The sequence below is a fragment of the Lemur catta genome, chromosome 8 (genome assembly GCF_020740605.2).
Source record: "Lemur catta isolate mLemCat1 chromosome 8, mLemCat1.pri, whole genome shotgun sequence".
NCBI lineage: Eukaryota > Metazoa > Chordata > Mammalia > Primates > Lemuridae > Lemur > Lemur catta.
This window is the reverse complement of record NC_059135.1, coordinates 85,243,454-85,263,432: the sequence shown is the minus strand read 5'-3', so window position 1 is coordinate 85,263,432 and position 19,979 is coordinate 85,243,454. Positions and strand designations below refer to the sequence as shown.

Sequence of the window (19,979 nt, the reverse complement as noted above, 5' to 3'; positions counted from 1 at the left end):
TATTCATAATAGTGTAAATACTAGGTACTGGTTTAATGGAAAATTATAATTCTATTAAGAAAATAGGGAAGTTGAAGAAAGAAAGAAATTCTCAATGAATCTAATGCGAAATAGGTAACTATTCTCTAAAGCTAATAAACCAAGAAACAATGTATGAGTTTATTATCTGTGAATATGAAGGTAATTGTCAGAAGATACAAGATGAAAAGATACAAGAAATTGCATTGGAGGACAAGAGTTAGGAAAGTGGGCCCAGGACTGCTTTTGATAATAAAGATATTTTAGTAACGTGTGATTGTTTAACCAAATAGAGACATATCTTAAGAATAAATAGATATATATATTTAAAAAAAACCCAAAACCATTATTGAGCACCTACTATTTCTAAAACACTGGGCTATTTGGTCAAGAAGTACTTAAATTACTTAACCTCTTGGCTTCTTTCCACTTCTAAAATTCTTCACCTTCAATCTATATCTGCTCACTTTTAAAGACAGATGCAAAGAATGCTAGTTATATGTTAGAAGTCTATCACTGTGAAAAATCAAAGAAAAGGGGAACTTTATTGCCTCCCTATATTAACATGATCATAGAAAATAGACATTATATATTTAGGTGGACAGATTTTTAAGAGATCAGTCATATCATATACCCATATGGTTACATCATAATTTTGGCTAGATCCATTGGTAATCTACTGCTGCGTAAGTACAGTCATCTGTCTTTTAATGGTAGAGATACCTTATGAGAAATGCATCATTAGGTTCTTTCATTGTTGTGCGAACGTCATATGTGCTTACACAAACCTAGATGGCATAGCCTACTGCACATCCAGGCTCCATGGCGTAGCCTATTGCTCCTAGGCTACAAACCTGTACAGCAGGGTTACTACACGAAATAACTTTAGGCAACTGTAACACAATGGTAAGTATTTGTGTATCTAAACATAGAAAAGGAACAGTAAAAATGAGGTATAAGATAAAAAATGGTACACCTGTATGGGGTACTTATCACGAATGGAGCTCACAAGATTGAAAGTTGCTCTGGGTGAGTCAGTGAGTGGTGAATGAATGTGAAGGCCTAGGACATTACTGTGCACTACTATAGATGTCACAAACACTGTATATTTAGGCTACACTAAATTTATTTTTAAAATTTTTCTTCCTTTGATGCTAAATTAACCTTAGTTTACTGTAACTTTTACTTCATGAGCTTTTAATTTTTAAAACTTTTTTATTCTTTTGTAATAATACTTAGCTTAAAACATAAACACACGGTACAGCTGTACAAAAATATTTTCTTTCTTTATATCTTTATTGTGTAAGTTTTCTCTTTTCTTTCTTTCTTTTTTATTGAGACAGATTCTTACTCTGTTGCCCAGGCTGGAGTGCAGTGGCTCAGTCACAACTGACTGGAGCCTCAAACTCCTGGGGTCAAGCAATTCTCCTGCCTCAGCCTCCCAAGTAGCTAGGACTACAGGGATACACTACCACACCTGGCTAATATTTTTAAAAAAATTTTGTAGAGATGGGGTCTTGCTATATTGCCCAGACTGGCCTTGAACTCCTGGCCCCAAGCAATCTTCCTGCCTCAGCCTCCCAATGTGATGGGATTACAGCTTTTTTCTCTTTAAAAAATATTTTTTTACTTTTTAAACTTTTTTGTTACAAACTATGACACACACACATTAGCCTAGGCCTAACAGGGTCAGGATCATCAATATCACTGTCTTCCACCTCCACACCTTATCCCACTAGATCTTTATGGGCAATAACACACATGGAGCTGTCATTTCCTATAATAACAACACCGTCTTCTGGAATAGCTCCTGAAGGACCTGCCTGAGGCTGCTTTACAGTTAACTTTTGTTTTTATAAGCAGAAGAAGCACACTCTAAAATAACCATTAAAAGTATAGTAAATACATAAACCAGTAATATAGTCATTTATTATCATTACCAAGTATTATGTACCATACATAATCGTATGTGCTATCCTTTTATAGGACTGGCAGTGCAGTAGGTTTGTTTATACCAGCATCGCCACAAACATGTGAATGTGTTGCATTACGATGTTATGATGGTTACATTTTCAGCTCCATTATAATCTTATGGGACCACTATTATATATTGTACGTTACTGACCAGAATGTTATGTGGTGCATGACTGTAATTATCCCAAAATTTAGTGGCTTAAAACAACAGTAAACATGTATTATCTCTCATAATCTCTGTATGTTAGGAATTTAGGAGCAGCTTAACTGGCTGAAGGTCTCTTAAGAGGTTGAAGGCAAAATATCACTCAGGGCTGCAGTCACCTAAAGGCTTGGCTGGGGCTTAAGGATCTATATCCAAGGTGGCTTTTGCCCATGACTGGCACATTGGTGCTGGGTTTTGGCAGGAAGCCTCAGTTCCTCCCCTCGTGGGCCTCTTCACAGAGCTGCTTGAGTGTCCTTACAACGTGGCAGCTGGCTTCCCCCAGAATGAATGATCTGAGAGAGAATAGGGGAAGGATGATGGAGATGGGGGAGACAGAGATTAGGGGGAGTGAGAGAGAGAGAGAAAGAGAGAGAGAGAGAGAGAGAGAGAGAGAGAGAGAGAGAGAGAGAGAGAGAGAGAGAGAGAGAGGGAGAGGGAGAGAGGGAGAGGGAGAGGGAGAGAGAACAAGCATGCACCAGCAGAAACTATCCTTTCAATGACCAAGACTCAAAAGTCACGTAGCTTTACTTCTGCCATATTTTATTCATTAGAAGCAAGTCACTTAATCTGGCTCACATTCAGGGGAGTGAAATTAGGCCCCATCTTTTAAAAGGAGGCATGTAAAAGAATTTGACATATTTTAAAACTACTAAATTCCATTCTCTGGCCACAAATTATTTATATTCCTCCTAAATACAAAAATTCCTCACCCCTACCAAGACTGCCCCAAAAGTCACATCCGTTTACAGCATCACCTTAAAGTCTAGGATCTCATTACTTAAATGAACTTGTGGATAAGGCTCCTCATATACAGTTTTTCTCAGTCTGAAGAACCGTGAATGAAAGACAAGTTCTTTTGCCCCTTCTACCCCCACACTCCATATAAAACAGCGAGGCCAGGTGCAGTGGCTCATGCCTGTAATCCCAGCACTTTGGGAGTCTGGGGTGCAAGGACCACTTGAGGCCAGGAGTTCAAGACCAGCCTGAGCAACACAGTGAGACCCTGTCTCTACCAAAAAAAAAAAAAAAAAAAATAGGAAAAATTAGCTAGGCATGGTGGTCCACACCTGTAGTCTCAGCTACTCGGGAGGCTAAGGAAGGAGGATCGCTTGAGCCCAGGAGTTTGAGGTTGCTGTGAGCTATGATGATGCCACTGCACTCTAACCCAGGCAACTGAGTGAGACATTGTCTCAAAATAAATAAAAATACAATAAAATAAAATGGCAGACAGATATAGGATAGTTGCTCTGGGCCCTCTCATTCCAAAAGGGGGCAAACAGGAAGTTCAGAGGAGTCACCAGTCACTAGCAAATCTGAAATCCATCAGGAACATGTTGGCAGTTCCTTGATTAGAACTCAAAGCGCAGAAATGATACAGCATGGCTTTTGGTTCTACCTTCTGAGTCATTCTTCCTTTTCCACAAAAGTTAGCCTGTGTTTGTGGCTGAGTCGTTTTTACAGACTGCTTCATGCCTGTACAAGTTTTGGCATCCAAAGGCTTTTTTTCATTTTGTTCCATGTGTTCTTTTCAGTCCAAGCTGGTGGTGTTTTGCTAATACAATTCTCTTAAAAACTTTGTGGGTCTTCCATAAATCTTATTAACCTTTACACCATTAGGCAAAAGCCCTTCTCAGAGAAAAGCCCTTCTTTACCTTGGGTTTCTGCTAAGGAGACTGAAGGAAAACACCCTTAAGCTTCCTCGAAGCCCTTATCGTTTGACTGGATGGTTCTGTGAGGCCCTGCCTAAATCTTCTGAGGTCATAACAAAGAGATGCTGTTTTATTCATATTTAGCTTCATTTTTAGACTATGTTTTATGATTGTGCCCTGGATTTCATTTTTGCCAGAAAGCCAAATCTTAGTTTTAGCATTATTTGCCATTGGAAGGACCTAGAATTTTCAAACCAACAATTCCTGGCTCCTTTATATTTAACAGTTTTTCCTTTAAGGAGCTTCTCTTGCATTTTACCATGAGCAGAAAGGAGAAGCAAGGCGACTCGCTTCATGTGGAAATTTCTTTAGCTATATCATCCAGTTCATTAAATATATTTTCTACTTTGCATGTTACTGTAGATCATAGTGTTGCTAAATTTTTGCTACCACATAACAAGGATCACCTTTGCCCTAGTTTCCAACATTTGCCTCACTCTCCCTTAAGCCCTTCCTGCAGCATTCTCACAAACCATCAGGCTTCTAGTAAGTCTTTCACTATTTTCAAGGTCCTTCCAACTTCCTCCCACTAGTCAGTTCCAAAGCTACTCCTCCCTCATTTTTTGTTTTTTTGTTATGGCAGCACCTCACTTCCAGTATTAAACTCTGCATTAGTTAAACGTTGCTCCAAAACAAACTGGCCTAAAACTTAGTGGTTTAAGACAATAATACATATTTATTATCTTATTCTTTTTCTCTGGCTCAGGAATTCAGGAACCCCATGGCTGGGCAATTCTGGTTCAGGGTTTCTTCTGAGGTTCAATGAGATGACTGCAGCCCACCAGTTTCTTCCTTCTCTCCTTATTTCATTTTATTTGCACACTACACTAACTTAACCCCAAACTCTCCACTAACTTTGTAACTCTCCTTTCAGTACATCCAAACACATTGGGTGCAGTAGTATTAATTATTATAATTCCTTATTCTTAAATAACTATCTTCAGGAGCCTTCTCACTTGCTTGAATATAGACTGGGTTGCTATTTAGACCTGCTGCACAGCTGTCATCTTGAAATCTCCCTTTACCATTATCCTGAGGACATTATTTCTCTCTCTCTCTTTCATTGGATTCCTTGTTTGCTGGATCCCAAGATTTTCTATTTCTTGGTTTACTCCTTTATCTTGGTCGACAATATCCTCCAATAACTTTCCAATAAAGGCAGTATAGGAGGTGAAATTTTTGAAATCTTGTTTATCTAAACATGTCTTTATTTTTCCCTTATAATGAGTTAATTGTTTGATTAGCTATACAATTTTAGCTTGGAAGCCATTTTCTTTCAAAATTTTAGAGACATTGTTCCATTGTATTCTGGCTTCTAGAGTTGTTCTTTTTTTTTTTTTTTTTTGAGACAGGGTCTCGCTCTGTCGCCCTGGGTAGAGTGCAGTGGTGTCATCATAGCTCACTGCAACCTCAAACTCCTGGGCTCAAGCGATCCTACTACCTCAGCCTCATCCTCCTGCCTCAGCCTCCCAAGTACCTGGGACTACAGGCGCTAGCCACTACCACACCTGGCTAACTTTTTCTAGTTTTTGGAGAGATGGGGGTCTTACTCTTACTCAGGCTGGTCTCAAACTCCTGAGCTCCAGGAATTCTCCCACCTTGGCCTAGAGTTGCTCAGCCCAGCCTAGAGTTGCTGTTGAGTAATGTAATGCCATCCTAATCTTTAAAATTTGCATAAAACCTACTTCTCTCCCCTCCTCCCCCCAATTTCAAAAACTGTAAGACTTTTTTTTTGTCCTGAAATTTCACAACGATGTTACTTGATTTGGGTCTATTTTCACCCATTATGCTAGTCATTTTGTGGTCCCTTTTATTCTGTAAATTTTCTTAAATTATTTCTTTGATGATTTACTTCCCTCTGCTTTCTCTTTCTAGAATTCTTATTATTCTAATGTTGAACCTTTTTTTTTTTTTTCTATCTTACATACTACCTCTTTGAACTTTTGTTTTACTTTCTGGAGATTTTCTCAACTTTATTAACAAAGCCTTCTATTTAGTTGGTCTTTTCTAAAAATTTCCAAGAGTTTGTTGTTGTTATTTTTCTTGTTCTCTGAATTTTTCTTTTAACATCCTGTTCTTTTCGGGTGGGTACAATACCTTTTCTTATCTCTCTGAATTTACTAAGAATTTTTTGGAGTTTACTTATCCCTGTAAGTCTTCCTCCAAGTGGCTCTTTTGTCTTTTTAAAAAAGTCTCAATCTTTCATATTAAATGCTTTCCTCATATGTCTGTACTTTGGACATGTAAAATGTTTTACTACCTAATTCTTGGGTTTGTTGACTTTTTAGATAACTATATAAAATTATCTAAAGATGTCTTAGGACAAGGTAGAGGTAATGGTTGCACAGCATTGTGATTGTGCTCTATGCCACTGAAATGTACACTCTAGAATGGCTAATTTTATGTTTTGTGAATTTTGCCTCAATTTTTTTAAAAAGTGAAGAGACAGAGGCCTCTCTCTATAAGTTAGACTTTTAGCCACTCCAACCAAAATATCTATTCAGATGTTGTTTTTTTTATTTTTAAAGGAGAAACCAGAAATTCCTGTTCTGCAAAATAGAAAGTATTTAATCTCCATTTAGGAATAACAGTAATCGGGTGTCGGGCAGATGTTGAGGGGGGAGGGGATGGGTGTATACATACATAATGGGGTGCAATGCGCACTGTCTAGGGGATGGACACACTTGAAGCTCTGATTCGGGTGTGGGGGGGCAAGGGCAATATATGTAACCTAAACTTGTGTACCCCCATAATATGCTGAAATAAAAAAAAGAAAAGAAAGTATTTAATCTCATATTAAAAGAAATGGCTCACTTTTAGGAGCAACAGTATCATTTTTTTTTTTGAGACAGAGTCTCGCTCTGTTGCCCGGGCTAGAGTGAGTGCCATGGCGTCAGCCTAGCTCACAGCAACCTCAAACTCCTGGGCTTAAGCGATCCTACTGCCTCAGCCTCCCGAGTAGCTGGGACTACAGGCACGTGCCACCATTCCTGGCTAATTTTTTCTATATATATTTTAAGTTGGCTAGATAATTTCTTTTTATTTTTAGTGGAGACAGGGTCCTGCTCTTGCTCAGGCTGGTCTCAAACTCCTGAAGTCGAGCGTTCCACCCGCCTCGGCCTCCCAGAGGGCTAGGATTACAGGCGTGAGCCACCGTGCCTGGCCTATATATATATATATATTTTTTTTTTTTTTTACAACAATAGCCATAAACGAGATCTTGTCTTGGGCATATGATCTGTGAGTTAGTTAGAAGATGCACCTAAGCTGCAGATCAGTCAGGTACAATGGCCAAAGCTGCTTCGTCCTTTTTCTGTGCTTCCACGTCTTTAATATTCAAGACTACTCTATTGAAGAGGTTCTAAAGGGTTAGGATGATCTGAAAATACTGAAAAGGTTCTTTATCATCAAAGAAAGATTTGATTATACCCAAGGTATTGTAGGCAGTAGAGCACATCATATATATTAGAAATACTTCCAGCATGGCTTAAAACAAAAAGGGCTTCATGCCTAATTCCCACCTGACATGACATTTAAATTTATTTTAATACTTCAATCTCCAAGTATTTTGGTTAAATGATGTTTTCCTGTACACTGTGGTTCTCAATAGCGTAGAACCCCTTTTTGTGTGTGTGTGATGCCTGTAAGCTTCCTGACACAAGAGTATAACTTACTATCTTCTCAAGAGGTTGTGGTAAGTGAGAGAGAGTTCAAGTACTGGCTCTACCACTGGTTAGCTGGGTGACCTTTAATAACAAGTCACCCCTCTCAGCCTCAGCTTCCACAATTGTAAATTGGGGTCAATAACCAGGAAGACTGGGTTATGTGAAAAGTTAATACTTTGTTGATGTGTAAAGTCAATACTACGCCAAAGGACTATGCAAATGTCAAAGATGTATATCACCTTATCCCAGTGCCTTACAAATAGTAGGTGTTGAGTTAATGTTTGTTTAACTGAATTGTGTAATGATCTTGGGGATATAAGGCTAATCTTACTTTGCATTGATTAAATTAAGCCAGGCTCCTCCTCTAGGAAATTATGTCTCAGGAAACAAACTAAATCCCTGGTATACTAAAATTTTGGGCATAAGCTATAATACAGTTATGTTGTATTTACTGCAAATGCTACTAATGAGATATGCTAATGAGAAGACAGTTAAGTGTTCCTTTTCCAGAAGGAAAATGAAACTTTCTCCCACTATTAGTATTATTTAGTAAACCACATCTTTCAGTGTTTGCAGCATTCCCCAAGAATGTGAAAAAGTTAATGTATCCCAGCAGGTGAGAAGTTTATTTCTTTTCCCTGGCACAAATATTAATCACTATTAGTATCAGTTCAGTCTTTAACCTCATAGGGAGATGTGTGCTGCTGCTGGCTTTGCAGGGGGAGCCATATGTTGGGGTAAAGTGTTGGTGCTGAGAAATCCATCAGGATTATCCACTGCTTTATTGCCTAATAAGGAAAGCCACCATCTGTCAGAAGGTATAACTTTAGGATCCCAGAAGAGACAGTCATGATACCTGAAATGCCCACCTTCCAAATTATTCCTTTGGGTTTTAATAGAGTCTTTAGAAAGGCCCTACTAAAATGTCGATATTGTCAGATGTTACATTAGCACATTAATACACATATCTGTAAAAATTGGTTTATGATCATAGTGGATCCCAAGGGAACAGGATTTTGGATCACAGACAAGAAAACAGAAGAAAGTTCAACTTTTGGGAGGCCAGGATCAGGTGTGTAGGCTACTGCCTACAGTAACCCTGGGTATAATCAAATCTTTCTTTGATGGTAAAGAACCTTTTCAGTATTTTCAGATCATCCTAACTGTTTAGAACCCCTTCAATAGAGTAGTCTTGAATATTAAAGACGTACAGGCACAGAAAAAGGACAAAGCAGCTTTGGCCATTGTGCCTGACTGATCTCCAGCTTAGGTGCATCTTCTAACTCACAGATCACATGCCCAAGATAAGATCTCATTCATGACTATTGTTGAGATGTCATGAGAACCTTGGGTATCCCAGGGAGCTACGGTTAGTGGGAAATGGGGGAACAGTTATCCAAGGCCACCTCATATGCCTCCTTAACCCAGGATTCTCCATGTAATTCATTTAAAACATAATCAACTTGCAGTTATGAGATAATAGGTAATAGAAATTGCAACACAAAAAGTATTTTAACTCAAGCATTTATTATATTAAGCATCTACCAAGTAGAGACTGGTATTAAGCAATAGTGTATGTGATCTTCATCCTATAGGACCATATAACTCATAAAGAATCTCTTCTCCCCACCTTTTTTTTCTGCTACTATCTCTTCTCCCTCTGTACAAGAAACTCAATTGACAAGAATTTTATTTCCAGTTCTTTTGTGCCTACTTCCCTCTCTCTTATGAAATTACTAACAAGTAAGAAATGGTCAAAAGTTTACCATAGGTTATTAATAAATGCTGTACAGATAGATAATGGGTATGGAAAATTTACAAACCAAATAACCATAAGTGGATAATTAACTTCCTACAGAGAGGACTTGTGAACAACAGCTACTAAATAATTATTAAATATTGCCAAACCATCAGTTCGATGTTCTGCAATGGGCATCCAAAATCAAGTTAGGAAGGAAAGCAGGGAAGTGTCTTAACTAGGAAGGATAAATTGCAGAAGACTGATTCTCATGTCTGTTTTAGAACCATCTGCTTTTTCCACATTAAAACAAAACAGAGCCCCTCTTAAAATGTATTTGTATTCAAGAAGGATGTAATACTGAGAATGGAAGAATTCCTGACTAGAAAGCAAAAGCAAAATTAATCTTTAGATGTAATTTTCATGTTAATGTACTTGACAAATGTAAAGTAAGCATGGGACTTTTAAAAATTATGTTGTATTTTGAAATAGTAAACAGTTTTAGCAAGAGCAGGTTAGAAATAAGGACAAATGAACCTCCCGTGAATACTAAGCAGACAGTTCAGAATGAGATCAGCTGTTGGCACAGATGTGAGTAAACATAACTTTGGGTCTTTAGGGCTTCTACCAGCAGGTGTATTTGCTTGGTTTAATAAAGTAATGAATTCAGAAATCTAGGAATAGACTTATTAGTCTATCATGATCTTCCTATAGACCTCTTTATGCACTTTCCCATATTATTTCATAAATAACTTCATAAAACCTAGGAAAATCTTTTTTTTTTTTCAGTAGAAATCAAAGTGTCATTTATCCTCACACAGCTCAAATTTAGAGTATTTAAATACAGTTAATATTTCAAGCCTAGTTACCCATCAAACTTCCATCTTTCATACATTCAAGCATTCATTACTTCAACACGCACACGTGTTAAAGCAACTATCAATTATAAGCATGCATCAGAGTTTTACTCCAAACTTGTCTCAAAAGAACAGGCTTTCTTAAAAGTCCAGTTCAAAGAATCCATCTTGGCAGACACATTTTCTAGAGGAAGAATTGATTAGATAATTGTTATTAGACTAGATTTTTACAAAGAATATCCAGTTAAGGGTGATAGCCTCTTTGCATTATTGGTTAAAGGTCTTAGACTAGTGCCAAGACTAATAATCAGTTGAGTGGGTTTTCCAAGAGAGGTCCTTAAGTTCATTAGTCTATCAGAAAATTGCTCAAGTATTTTATCAGCAATGCTAATTATTCCCCTAGGAAAAGCAGCTAGTCACATCAGACCACAGAATTCTTCCCTAGCTCAGGTGTGGGACCACTTTCTCACATTTATTGGGGGCTGCTTTGCCATGCTAAGGAATTTGAGCTTTATCTTTTGAGAAACGGGAAATTACTGAAGGATTTTAAGTAAGGACATAACATGATGAAATTTGTATTTTTAAAAGATCTTTTTCTCCAGTGTTTAGTATAGATTGAAGTGGATGAGACTGGAATCAGAGAGATCAGTTAGAAAATTATAGTAGTAGCCCAACTTAGTTCAACAAACATCCACCCTGAACCAGGCCTTGTGCTCAGAGCTGGGGACACCATTTCTGCCCCAGGTCTTAGCTGACTGGAGGAGACAGAAACACAAACTTGGCTCCTCCACATACTAGCTGCATGACTCTAGGCAAGTTAGTTATTATTTCTGTTTCCTCATCTCTAAAATGGGGATAATAGTAGAACTCACCTCAAAGGAAGGTTGTGAGGATTAAGTAAGTTAATAAATGCAAAGGGCTTAGAGCAGCACCCTGCACATAGTGAGCAATCAATACATGTCAGATATTGTTGTTATGATCAGAGATCATCTCATAACAATGTAAGTGCTGTGAATAAATGTAGATATAGGGTGCTACAGGAGCACAGAGGTCATACTTGGCTGAGTTGAGTGCTGGTTAGGAAAGCTGAATAAAGGGAGGAACTGGGGAAATCGAAAGGAGGTGATGGAAGCAAGAAATGACACAGAGGTAGGTTCCCAAGTGACCCATGAGATGCTGGGGGTGAGGGAGCAGGAGGAATCCAACATGACTCCTGGGTTTCTGGTTTGGGCAACTAGGTGAAAGTGGTACTATCAACCAGAAGGAAAAACAGGTTTAGGTTCATGCTCTATCAAACAGTTATGCATCAGACATTCGAATTTGTGAAATGATCAGTTAATACCCAAGATACAATTCCCAATAAATAGTGGCAAAATTGTTACACAAATCTGATCAGAGTTGCTACTTAACATCCTGCATTGGAAACAGACACTACTACAGCGGCCACATTAAATCTTAAACTCAGCTTTGGTATAAGTCTAATTACTCAAGTTTAAGTTTTTCCAAATGTCCCATATTTTTGGCCCAATATCTGTGACTTATTAATTTAGATGAATATAATGGAGATGAATTGAGGCCAAGGGCATGGATTAGTTCAGTGATTCTCAACCCTGCTGCACATTAGAATCATCTGGGGAGCTTTAAAAAAAAAAAAAAACATGTCTAGGCCACACCCCCAGATATGATGATTTAATTGGTTTGGGGTAGGATCTGTAGTGGGTATTTTTTAAAAGTGCCCCAGGTGATATTAACATACAGCTAGGGGTAAGAAATGGTGGGTTAGAGTCTGTAAGAATCTAAGAGTTTAGAGACACAGGAACCTTAGAAATACTCTAGTTCAGTGTTTCGAAATGCTGTTTTTAATTGATGGACACCTTTGGTCAAACAGTCTTATAACAGTGTGTAAAAAATAAAACAGAGAACAAGCAAGCTCTTGTAATTAGGGAGTGGTCGTGGGGAGAAAAGCTTTGCTTGTTAGGCCTCCCTCTGTCCCCTCTTCCATGTCCCTTTCTTTATACTCACCATTTACACCCCACCCCAACCTGCCAGCCTCCAATTGTTTGCTATATAATACAGTTTAAAAACAATGCTTAGGACTAAAAAAAATCGTGATTCATTCATTCATGAAATATGTTTTGAGCTCTAACAACATGATTGGTACTAACATATAGGAAGAACTATGGAGGGGGCAACAGACAAGATTACAAGTGTATTTAGAAGAAAACATGGGGAAATTCATCTACATCTCAGAATTAGATATAACTTTCCTAACTCAAAAGGTAGAAACTGCAAGGAAAAAGACAGATAAATTTGGTAGTTTAAAAAACTTTTGCATGGCAGTAAAATGCTATAAGCAAAGTAAAAAGTCAAAGGATAAACTGAGAAAATATTTGCAACATATATCACAAAGAGTTGAATCTCTAATATTTCAAACGTTTCTAAAAATAGGCAAGAAAACAAACTACTCTAAATAAATGGGCAGAAGATATAAACAGTCAACTTCATGTATAATAAAAAAAATAAAAATGAAAACTACACTAACATTTTTTACTTAACTGATTAGCAAAAAGGTATTATCAGAGTTAAAGAGGGTATTCTATATTGATAAAAGGGTCAATTTATCAGTAATACACAATAATCATAAATATGAATGTGCCTAAAGAGCTTTAAAAATTCTTGAAACAAAAATTGGCATTAAAAGAAAAAATAAACAAATTCATAATCATAATCAGTTGGAGATTTTAATACCCTTTCCCAATAACTGACATAAAAAGTACCAGTAAGGATAAATAAAAAATCAGGGCCCAGAGCGGTGGCTCACGCCTGTAATCCTAGCACTCTGGGAGGCCAAGGTGGGCAGATCATTTGAGCTCAGGAGTTCGAGACCACCCTGAGCAAGAGCAAGACCACATCTCTACCAAAAAAATAGAAAGAAATTATCTGGTTAACTAAAAATATATAGAAAAAAAAATTGCTGGGCATGGTGGCGTGTGCCTGTTGTCCCAGCTACTCAGGAGGCTGAGGCAGGAAGATCGCTTGAGCCCAGGAATTTGAGGTTGCTGTGAGCTAAGCTCATGCCACGGCACTTTAGCCCAGGCAACAGAGTGAGACTCTGTCTCAAAAAAAAAAAAAAAGGGATAAACAAAATTATCTCTTCGTAGATAGCATAGCTTTGTATATAGAAAATCCTAAAGAATAAACTATTAGGGCTAATAAATAGATCCAGCAAGGTAGTAGAATATAAAATAAATATACAAGAAATTAATTGTATTTCTGTATACTAGCAAAGAACAATCCACAAATGAAATTGAGGACACAATTCCATTTATAATAGCATCAAAAAAAACACAAAATACTTATGAAAAATATAACCAAAAAAGTGTAAAGCTTGTACCCTGTAAATGACAAGACATTGTTGAAGAAAATTAAAGACCTAAATAAATGAAAAGACATCCCATGATCATTGATTGGAAAACTTAATATTGTTAAACAGCACATCTCCCCAAATTGATCTTCAGATTAAGTGCAATCCCTATCAAAATTCCAGATGCCCTTTTTTTTTGGTAGAAATTGACAAGCTGACCCTAAAATTCATATAAAATGCAAGGGATCCAGAATAGCCCCCCAAAAAAAACATCTTGAAAAAGAAGAACAAAGTTGGAGGACTCACATTCCCAATTTCAAAACTCTCTACACAGCTAGTAATCAAGACTATGTGATACTGGACTAAAGACAGATATAAAGATCAAATGATTTTCAAAAAGGGTGCCAATACAGTTCATTGGAAGAAAGAATAGTCTTTTCAACATATGGTAGTGGGACAACTGGATATCCACATGCAAAAAGCCAAAGTTAGACCCCTTGTTTACACCATGCACAAAAATTAACTCAAAATGGATCGAAGAGTTAAATCAAAGAGATAAAACCACAAATTCTTAGAAGAAAACATAAGTGTAAATCTTTTTGACCTTGGGTTAGGCAATAGTTTCTTTGATAAGACACCAAAAGCACAAAGATCCAAAGAAAGAAAATAAAGACGACTTCTTCAAAATTTAAAACTTTTGTGCTTCAAAAGACAATACCAAGAAAATAAAAAATAAAACCCACAGAATGGAGAAAATATTTGCAAACCATATATCTGATAAAGCTCTAGTATTCAGAATATATATAGAACTCTTATAACACAATGATAATAAGATATAAAGGGCATGAATAGATACAAAGGACCTTAACAGACATTTCTCCAAGGAAGAAATACAAATGGCCAATAAGCATATGAAAAAAATGTTCCACATAATTAATTATTAGAGAAATTCAAATCAAAACCACAATGAGATACCGCCTCACACCTACTGGGATAACCATAATCAAAAAGATAATAAAAAGTATTATCAAGGATCTAGAGAAATTGGAACCCTCATACATTGCCGGTGGGAATACTGCAGCCAGAGTTCTTCAAAATGCTAAGTGGGAACATACCATATGATCCAGCAATTCCACTCCTAGGTATGTACTGATTGAAACTACAACATAGGTGAACCTTGAAAACATTATAGTAAATGAAAGAAGGTCACATACTATATGATTCCATTTATATGAAATGTCCAAAATAGGCAATTCTGTAGACACAGAGGTATATTAGTATTTTCCAAGGGATGGAGGGAGGAGAGAATAGGGAGTCAATACTAATTGGTATGGGGTTTATTTTGGGGGTGTGAAAGATGTGTGGTTATGTAAGATTAATAAAATATTTTTAAACGTTCTAGAATTAGTGGGAATGATTACATAAACTCGTGAATATACTAAAACTTGCTGAATTATATACTTTGAAGGGGTGAAATTTTATGGTATGTGAAATATCTCAAAAAAAAAAAGAAAAGGGGCTCTTCTGGCCCCTAAACCCTAGTCTTCCTCCACAGAGGCAACTAATGTTACTTGTTTCTTGGATATCTTTCCTGAAATAGACTGTGTATATATGAACATATATTTGTGGGTGTATAGGCCCCTTGTTAAAAACAGAAATATGAGCATAGCAGATACATTGTTTTAGACATTTTCCTCTTTATAACTTGGAGATTATTCCATTTCAACACATGTAAGTATTGTTTATTCCTTTTTTATTTTTGGTTATTCTATAATTTAGTTGGCTAGTCTTTTGCTGTTACATATAATGTTGCCATTAATTAATTCCCTTGTAAATATTTCTGGTAGAAGTGTGTGAATGGGATACATTTCTAGAAGTAAAATTTCTAGTTTGAAATGTTTTTCTTGTTTTATTGTAATAGAATACCATTATTGATTTAATGTCTCTCTTTCTCATTTGATTATGAGTTCCCTGAGAACAGGAACCATATCTATTTTGTTGACCAGAGTACATCTAGATTGTAGCACGTTGCCTGTCATACTGCACATTGTAGATTGACAAACACTGTGTGTTTTGTTGTACAAAGTGTCAAATGGAGACACGAAACTATATCATTCAAAAAATCACAATCCAGTTTATAGGACAGGAATTGTTTTGGTTTTTGTTTTTTTTTTTACTTTTTATCCAGTTATTTGTTTTTTATTTTTCCTTTCCAACTCTAGTGTTTTCAAAAATTGTGGGATCAATTGCAATGTATCATTCTAAAAACAATAGAATCCTTAATTTCATCTGAATATATAAGTATGTTTTAGTAAATGAATGCTTGTTTTTTTTTTATTTCAGTATTCTGTATCAGTTATTTAAAAAAAAACGGGAGTGGGGGGAGAATGGGGTGGATTTGCAACATTAAGAGACCTAATAGCGACACCTGCTGGAAAAAATGTCAGAATAAATTTTGAACCATTAAATCTTTAAAATTTTAGACTAGTTTTATGTTTCTATTTATCAGGAAGAAATCTGTTATTTTACTATATGAATATATGTAGTAAGTAAGCATAATTGTTTACAAGAGACTCTTCGATGTTTTACAAAATTACAGATGAAAATATATTTTCTTTTTTCAGGAAAAAGTCATTTTAGGAACCGATTATCCCTTTCCACTAGGTGAGCTGGAACCTGGGAAACTGATAGAGTCCATGGAAGAATTTGATGAAGAAACAAAGGTATATGCATTTTTACTTCATAGCCTTCCTCCTAAGTTTTCCTGCTCTAACTGGGTTTGGTTTCAGAGCACTTTGATACATAACAAAGAATGGAGGAACCCATTACACTAATATTCCTAGAACTACTAATATTACTTTTTCTCCAGAAATAGCTAAACTATTAAAGGGCAAAGGAACATGACAAAGCTGAAAGTCAGCCTAGCACAACTAAATTCATAAATCCCAGAAAAAAACTGTAATAAGCTGTATCATAATATTAATATATGCCTGAATGTTAAATGGGTCATAAGAAAAATGACTAAATTTTTCCTTTAATATTTCTATTACAAATCCATCAATCTCAAAAGTTGTAATGACTCTAGTTATTTGGATATTGAGACTAAAGTCTGATTAACAAGGACCCAAGGAATCATATCCCCCAAGTATCTGGGTTTTGTGTTTTTTTTTTTTTTTTTTGGCATTTCACTTTTAAGGTGTCTAAATGACATTAAAATGTGCTATAATGCTACCACTACCTAGTCTACCCCTTCAGCTCCTGAACCAAGATAAGTTTAAAATGCGATGCAATGTCTTCAGATTCCCTCTCTTTTGCCATCTCCTTCCCCACCCCATCCTCCAAAAACCCAAATTCTTCCTAAGGGTTTCACCACCAATCGCTACCAGGGATCAAAGAGAGCCAAAACTGAAAATATGAAGATGTGTAAACTCTTAATAAATCTTATGTAAGTCTTAGTCATAATCCTTTTGCATAATTTTGGCTTTTTTCTAAACTAGAATCTAAAGGTTGCCTTGAATTCTCTCTGCTTTAACTGTTAAAATATATAGCTATGTTGTCTTCACTGTATAGGAGTTAAAAACAATAAAGCAAAAAATAAGATACAGCTTATCAGGTCTTCTCAATAGGCTTGAAGAACATTAATTAACAGATGCCAAGAAGAGTTAATTCTGGTGTATACAAGTATACAGTGTTGATTATCATTCTGATGCGCTGTAAATTATTAACTGGGAAACCTCAGACTGTTTTACACAGAAAGTGTCCCCTTTGGAACTTACATACCTTAAGGCACTAAAAGTTTTGAATTGTTAAATATTTACCTGTTAAAGTAGAAAGCTATACTAAGACTTTTTATCTTTTTTTTTTTACAACAAATGTTGAAAATGAAAAACTTTCTATTAAGTTAAACAAAGTTAAACAGAAACCAGATGACCCCAAGTATTCTGATTAAGAATTTAATGAAATAATAGTAATTATTATTTTATGCCTTTTATTGTTTATCCTTATGTGCTTATCACTTTTAAGTTTCAAAAAAAATCTTGCATAAAAATGTTACGCTGTCACAATTTCACAATGACATTCTGTATAAGGTTATTCATTGTAACATTTTTTGTAATAAAATACTGAAAATAATCTTTAGGAGAATAGTTAAATAAATAATAATATATATAAACAATGGAATCTATGCAGCCATAAAAAATCTATTTCCAAGATATATTAAGTTTAAAAAAAAAAAAGCAAGGTGCAAAACAATTTGTATACTTCCATTTGTAGATAGTACACTATCTGTTTGTGGAAAAGAATATCCGTGTACCTAAATATAAGTATTTGCTTGTATAGTGCAAGCATAAAACATGTCTGGAAGAATAAACAAGAAACTGTTAACTCTGAAAAGAAAAAGTGGTGGTTGGGTGGCAGAGTGGAAAGAAGTACCCATCTTAAACCTTCTGAATTTTGAACCATGTGAAGGCAAAAACAGCTAAAGAAATTTAAAGTAAAATAAACAAATCCATCTGATAAGTATAACAACACTGGGAGGTACAGGAATGCCCCCTTATCCATGGTTTCATTTTCCACGGTTTTGCTTTCCACAGTTTCAGCTGCCCTTGATCAACCATGGTACAAAAATATTAAATGGAAAATTCCAGAAATAAACAATTCATAAGTTTTAAGTTGCATGCTGTTCTGAGTAGCGTGGTGAAATCTCACACCATTCTGCTCCATCCTCCATTCTGCTCCATCCTACCTGGGACGTGAATCATCCCTTTGTCCGGTGGATCCACACTACAGACGCTAGTCGCCCATTAGTCACTTAGTAGCAATCTTGCTCATCAGGTCAACCATCCTACTATCGTATCATGATATAGCAGTGCCTGTGTTCAAGTGACCCTTATTTTACTTAATATTGGCTCCCAAACATGAGATTAGTGAAGCTGGCAATTCAGATATGCCAAAGAGAATCTGTAAAGTGCTTCCTTTAAGTGAAAAGGTGAAAGTTCTCAACTTAATAAATAAAAAAAAAAACATCATGCTGAAGTTGCTAAGATCTTATTTTTAAGAACAAATCCATCCATGAAGTTGTAAAAAAAAAGAAAGAAAGAAAGAAAGAAAGAAATTTGTGCATAGTATATATAGTATTCAGTACTATCTGTGGTTTCAGGCATCCACTGAGGGTCTTAGAACAGGGGGACTACTGAATACAGGCAGATGCATTCCACCATGAAGTAGTAGAGGACTTGGGGGTTGAGCGATTTGCCAAAAGGCGATATAACTGTGGGGTTATAGCACATGGATGCAACCCCAAATCCCCCGACACCAGGATCAGATCTCTATCCAACACACAGAAGTTTATCTCCTTCAAAGGATACTTGGGAACAAGCTATTTTAAAAGGAAAAGCAAATGGTTTCTCCCAGCAGCAACAGTCACTCCTGAACTCTTCCTTCAGAGGAGGATGGCCCAAGTGTGCATCAGCAAAGAACCCTGAGTAAGAGGTCCCTACCTCAAATCACCCACTTTTCAAGGCTGTGTAAGAACACTGAAGTGGTCATGAGATGGATGTTACACGACTCCATACATTCCTTCCCCCCTCAGCTGCCTGCCTGTCCTTTGCAAGCTGAGCATAGATCAATGAGGGCATCACAAAGTCACCCCTCAAATCACTGCTTTAGGTGGAGAAAAATTGGGGAGTCCTTTTCTCATGTGAAATTTATAAGATATACAGATTTGTATCCTCATCTGAGACTCTTCACCTGTATCACTTCTCTTGCTCTTAAAGAGTTTACCTCTTATTCAAGGTCATGTTAAACACACACACACACACACACACACACACACACCCTAGAAGCTGGGGGATGGCTAAGTGACTTCTGGGCACTGTTTCTAGCCCTCTTGTCCCACAGACCTAAACTGTACCTTTTCCTTATATTTGCCTCCAAATAGTCCTTAAGATCCACTAGAGGGTCATTACAGGTTTCCAGAGAAGGGCACTTCCCGAGGAGGGCTCTCACCCTTAGAAGTCTCTTCCTCTACAGTCATCTCAGATTTAGATTTCAAGCAGTGGGCAAAATGTGGGCCAAGTGGATTCTGGTAAAAGAGTCACTGTATAACCTGCTAATATTTTTCTCTCATATTGGGGAGGTGATAAAGATACTCAATACGGTACTTTAAAAACAACCAATAATGCTTTAAAATAAAACCTTTTCTTTTCTTTTTCAGGATAAACTTAAAGCTGGCAATGCCCTGGAATTTTTGTGTCTCGAGAGAAAACAATATGAATGATTGAATTTACTGCAAAGGCAAACTTTCAAAAAGACATTTCATTTTTGTTTTGAAATATGTATCATACACATATTACTAAAATCTTATTTTGAACTATTTTACCTAGAAATAGAATATCCCAAATATCCTAAATTATTCACAACAAAAATGATTCACAAGTGTTTTCATTCTG

At 36.4% G+C, this 19,979-nt stretch overlaps 1 protein-coding gene across 2 annotated transcripts in view; it reads left to right on the top strand.

Moving 5' to 3' along the window:
• ACMSD (aminocarboxymuconate semialdehyde decarboxylase) overlaps positions 1-19,979 on the top strand; it is a 48,994-nt gene extending 29,015 nt beyond the window's left edge. For both annotated transcript variants that reach the window (XM_045560120.1, XM_045560121.1), the window contains 2 exons: positions 16,155-16,253; positions 19,745-19,979. In XM_045560120.1, coding sequence (XP_045416076.1) covers positions 16,155-16,253; positions 19,745-19,807 — 162 coding nt within the window. In that variant the 3' untranslated portion in view covers positions 19,808-19,979. The remainder of the gene's footprint in view (positions 1-16,154; positions 16,254-19,744) is intronic.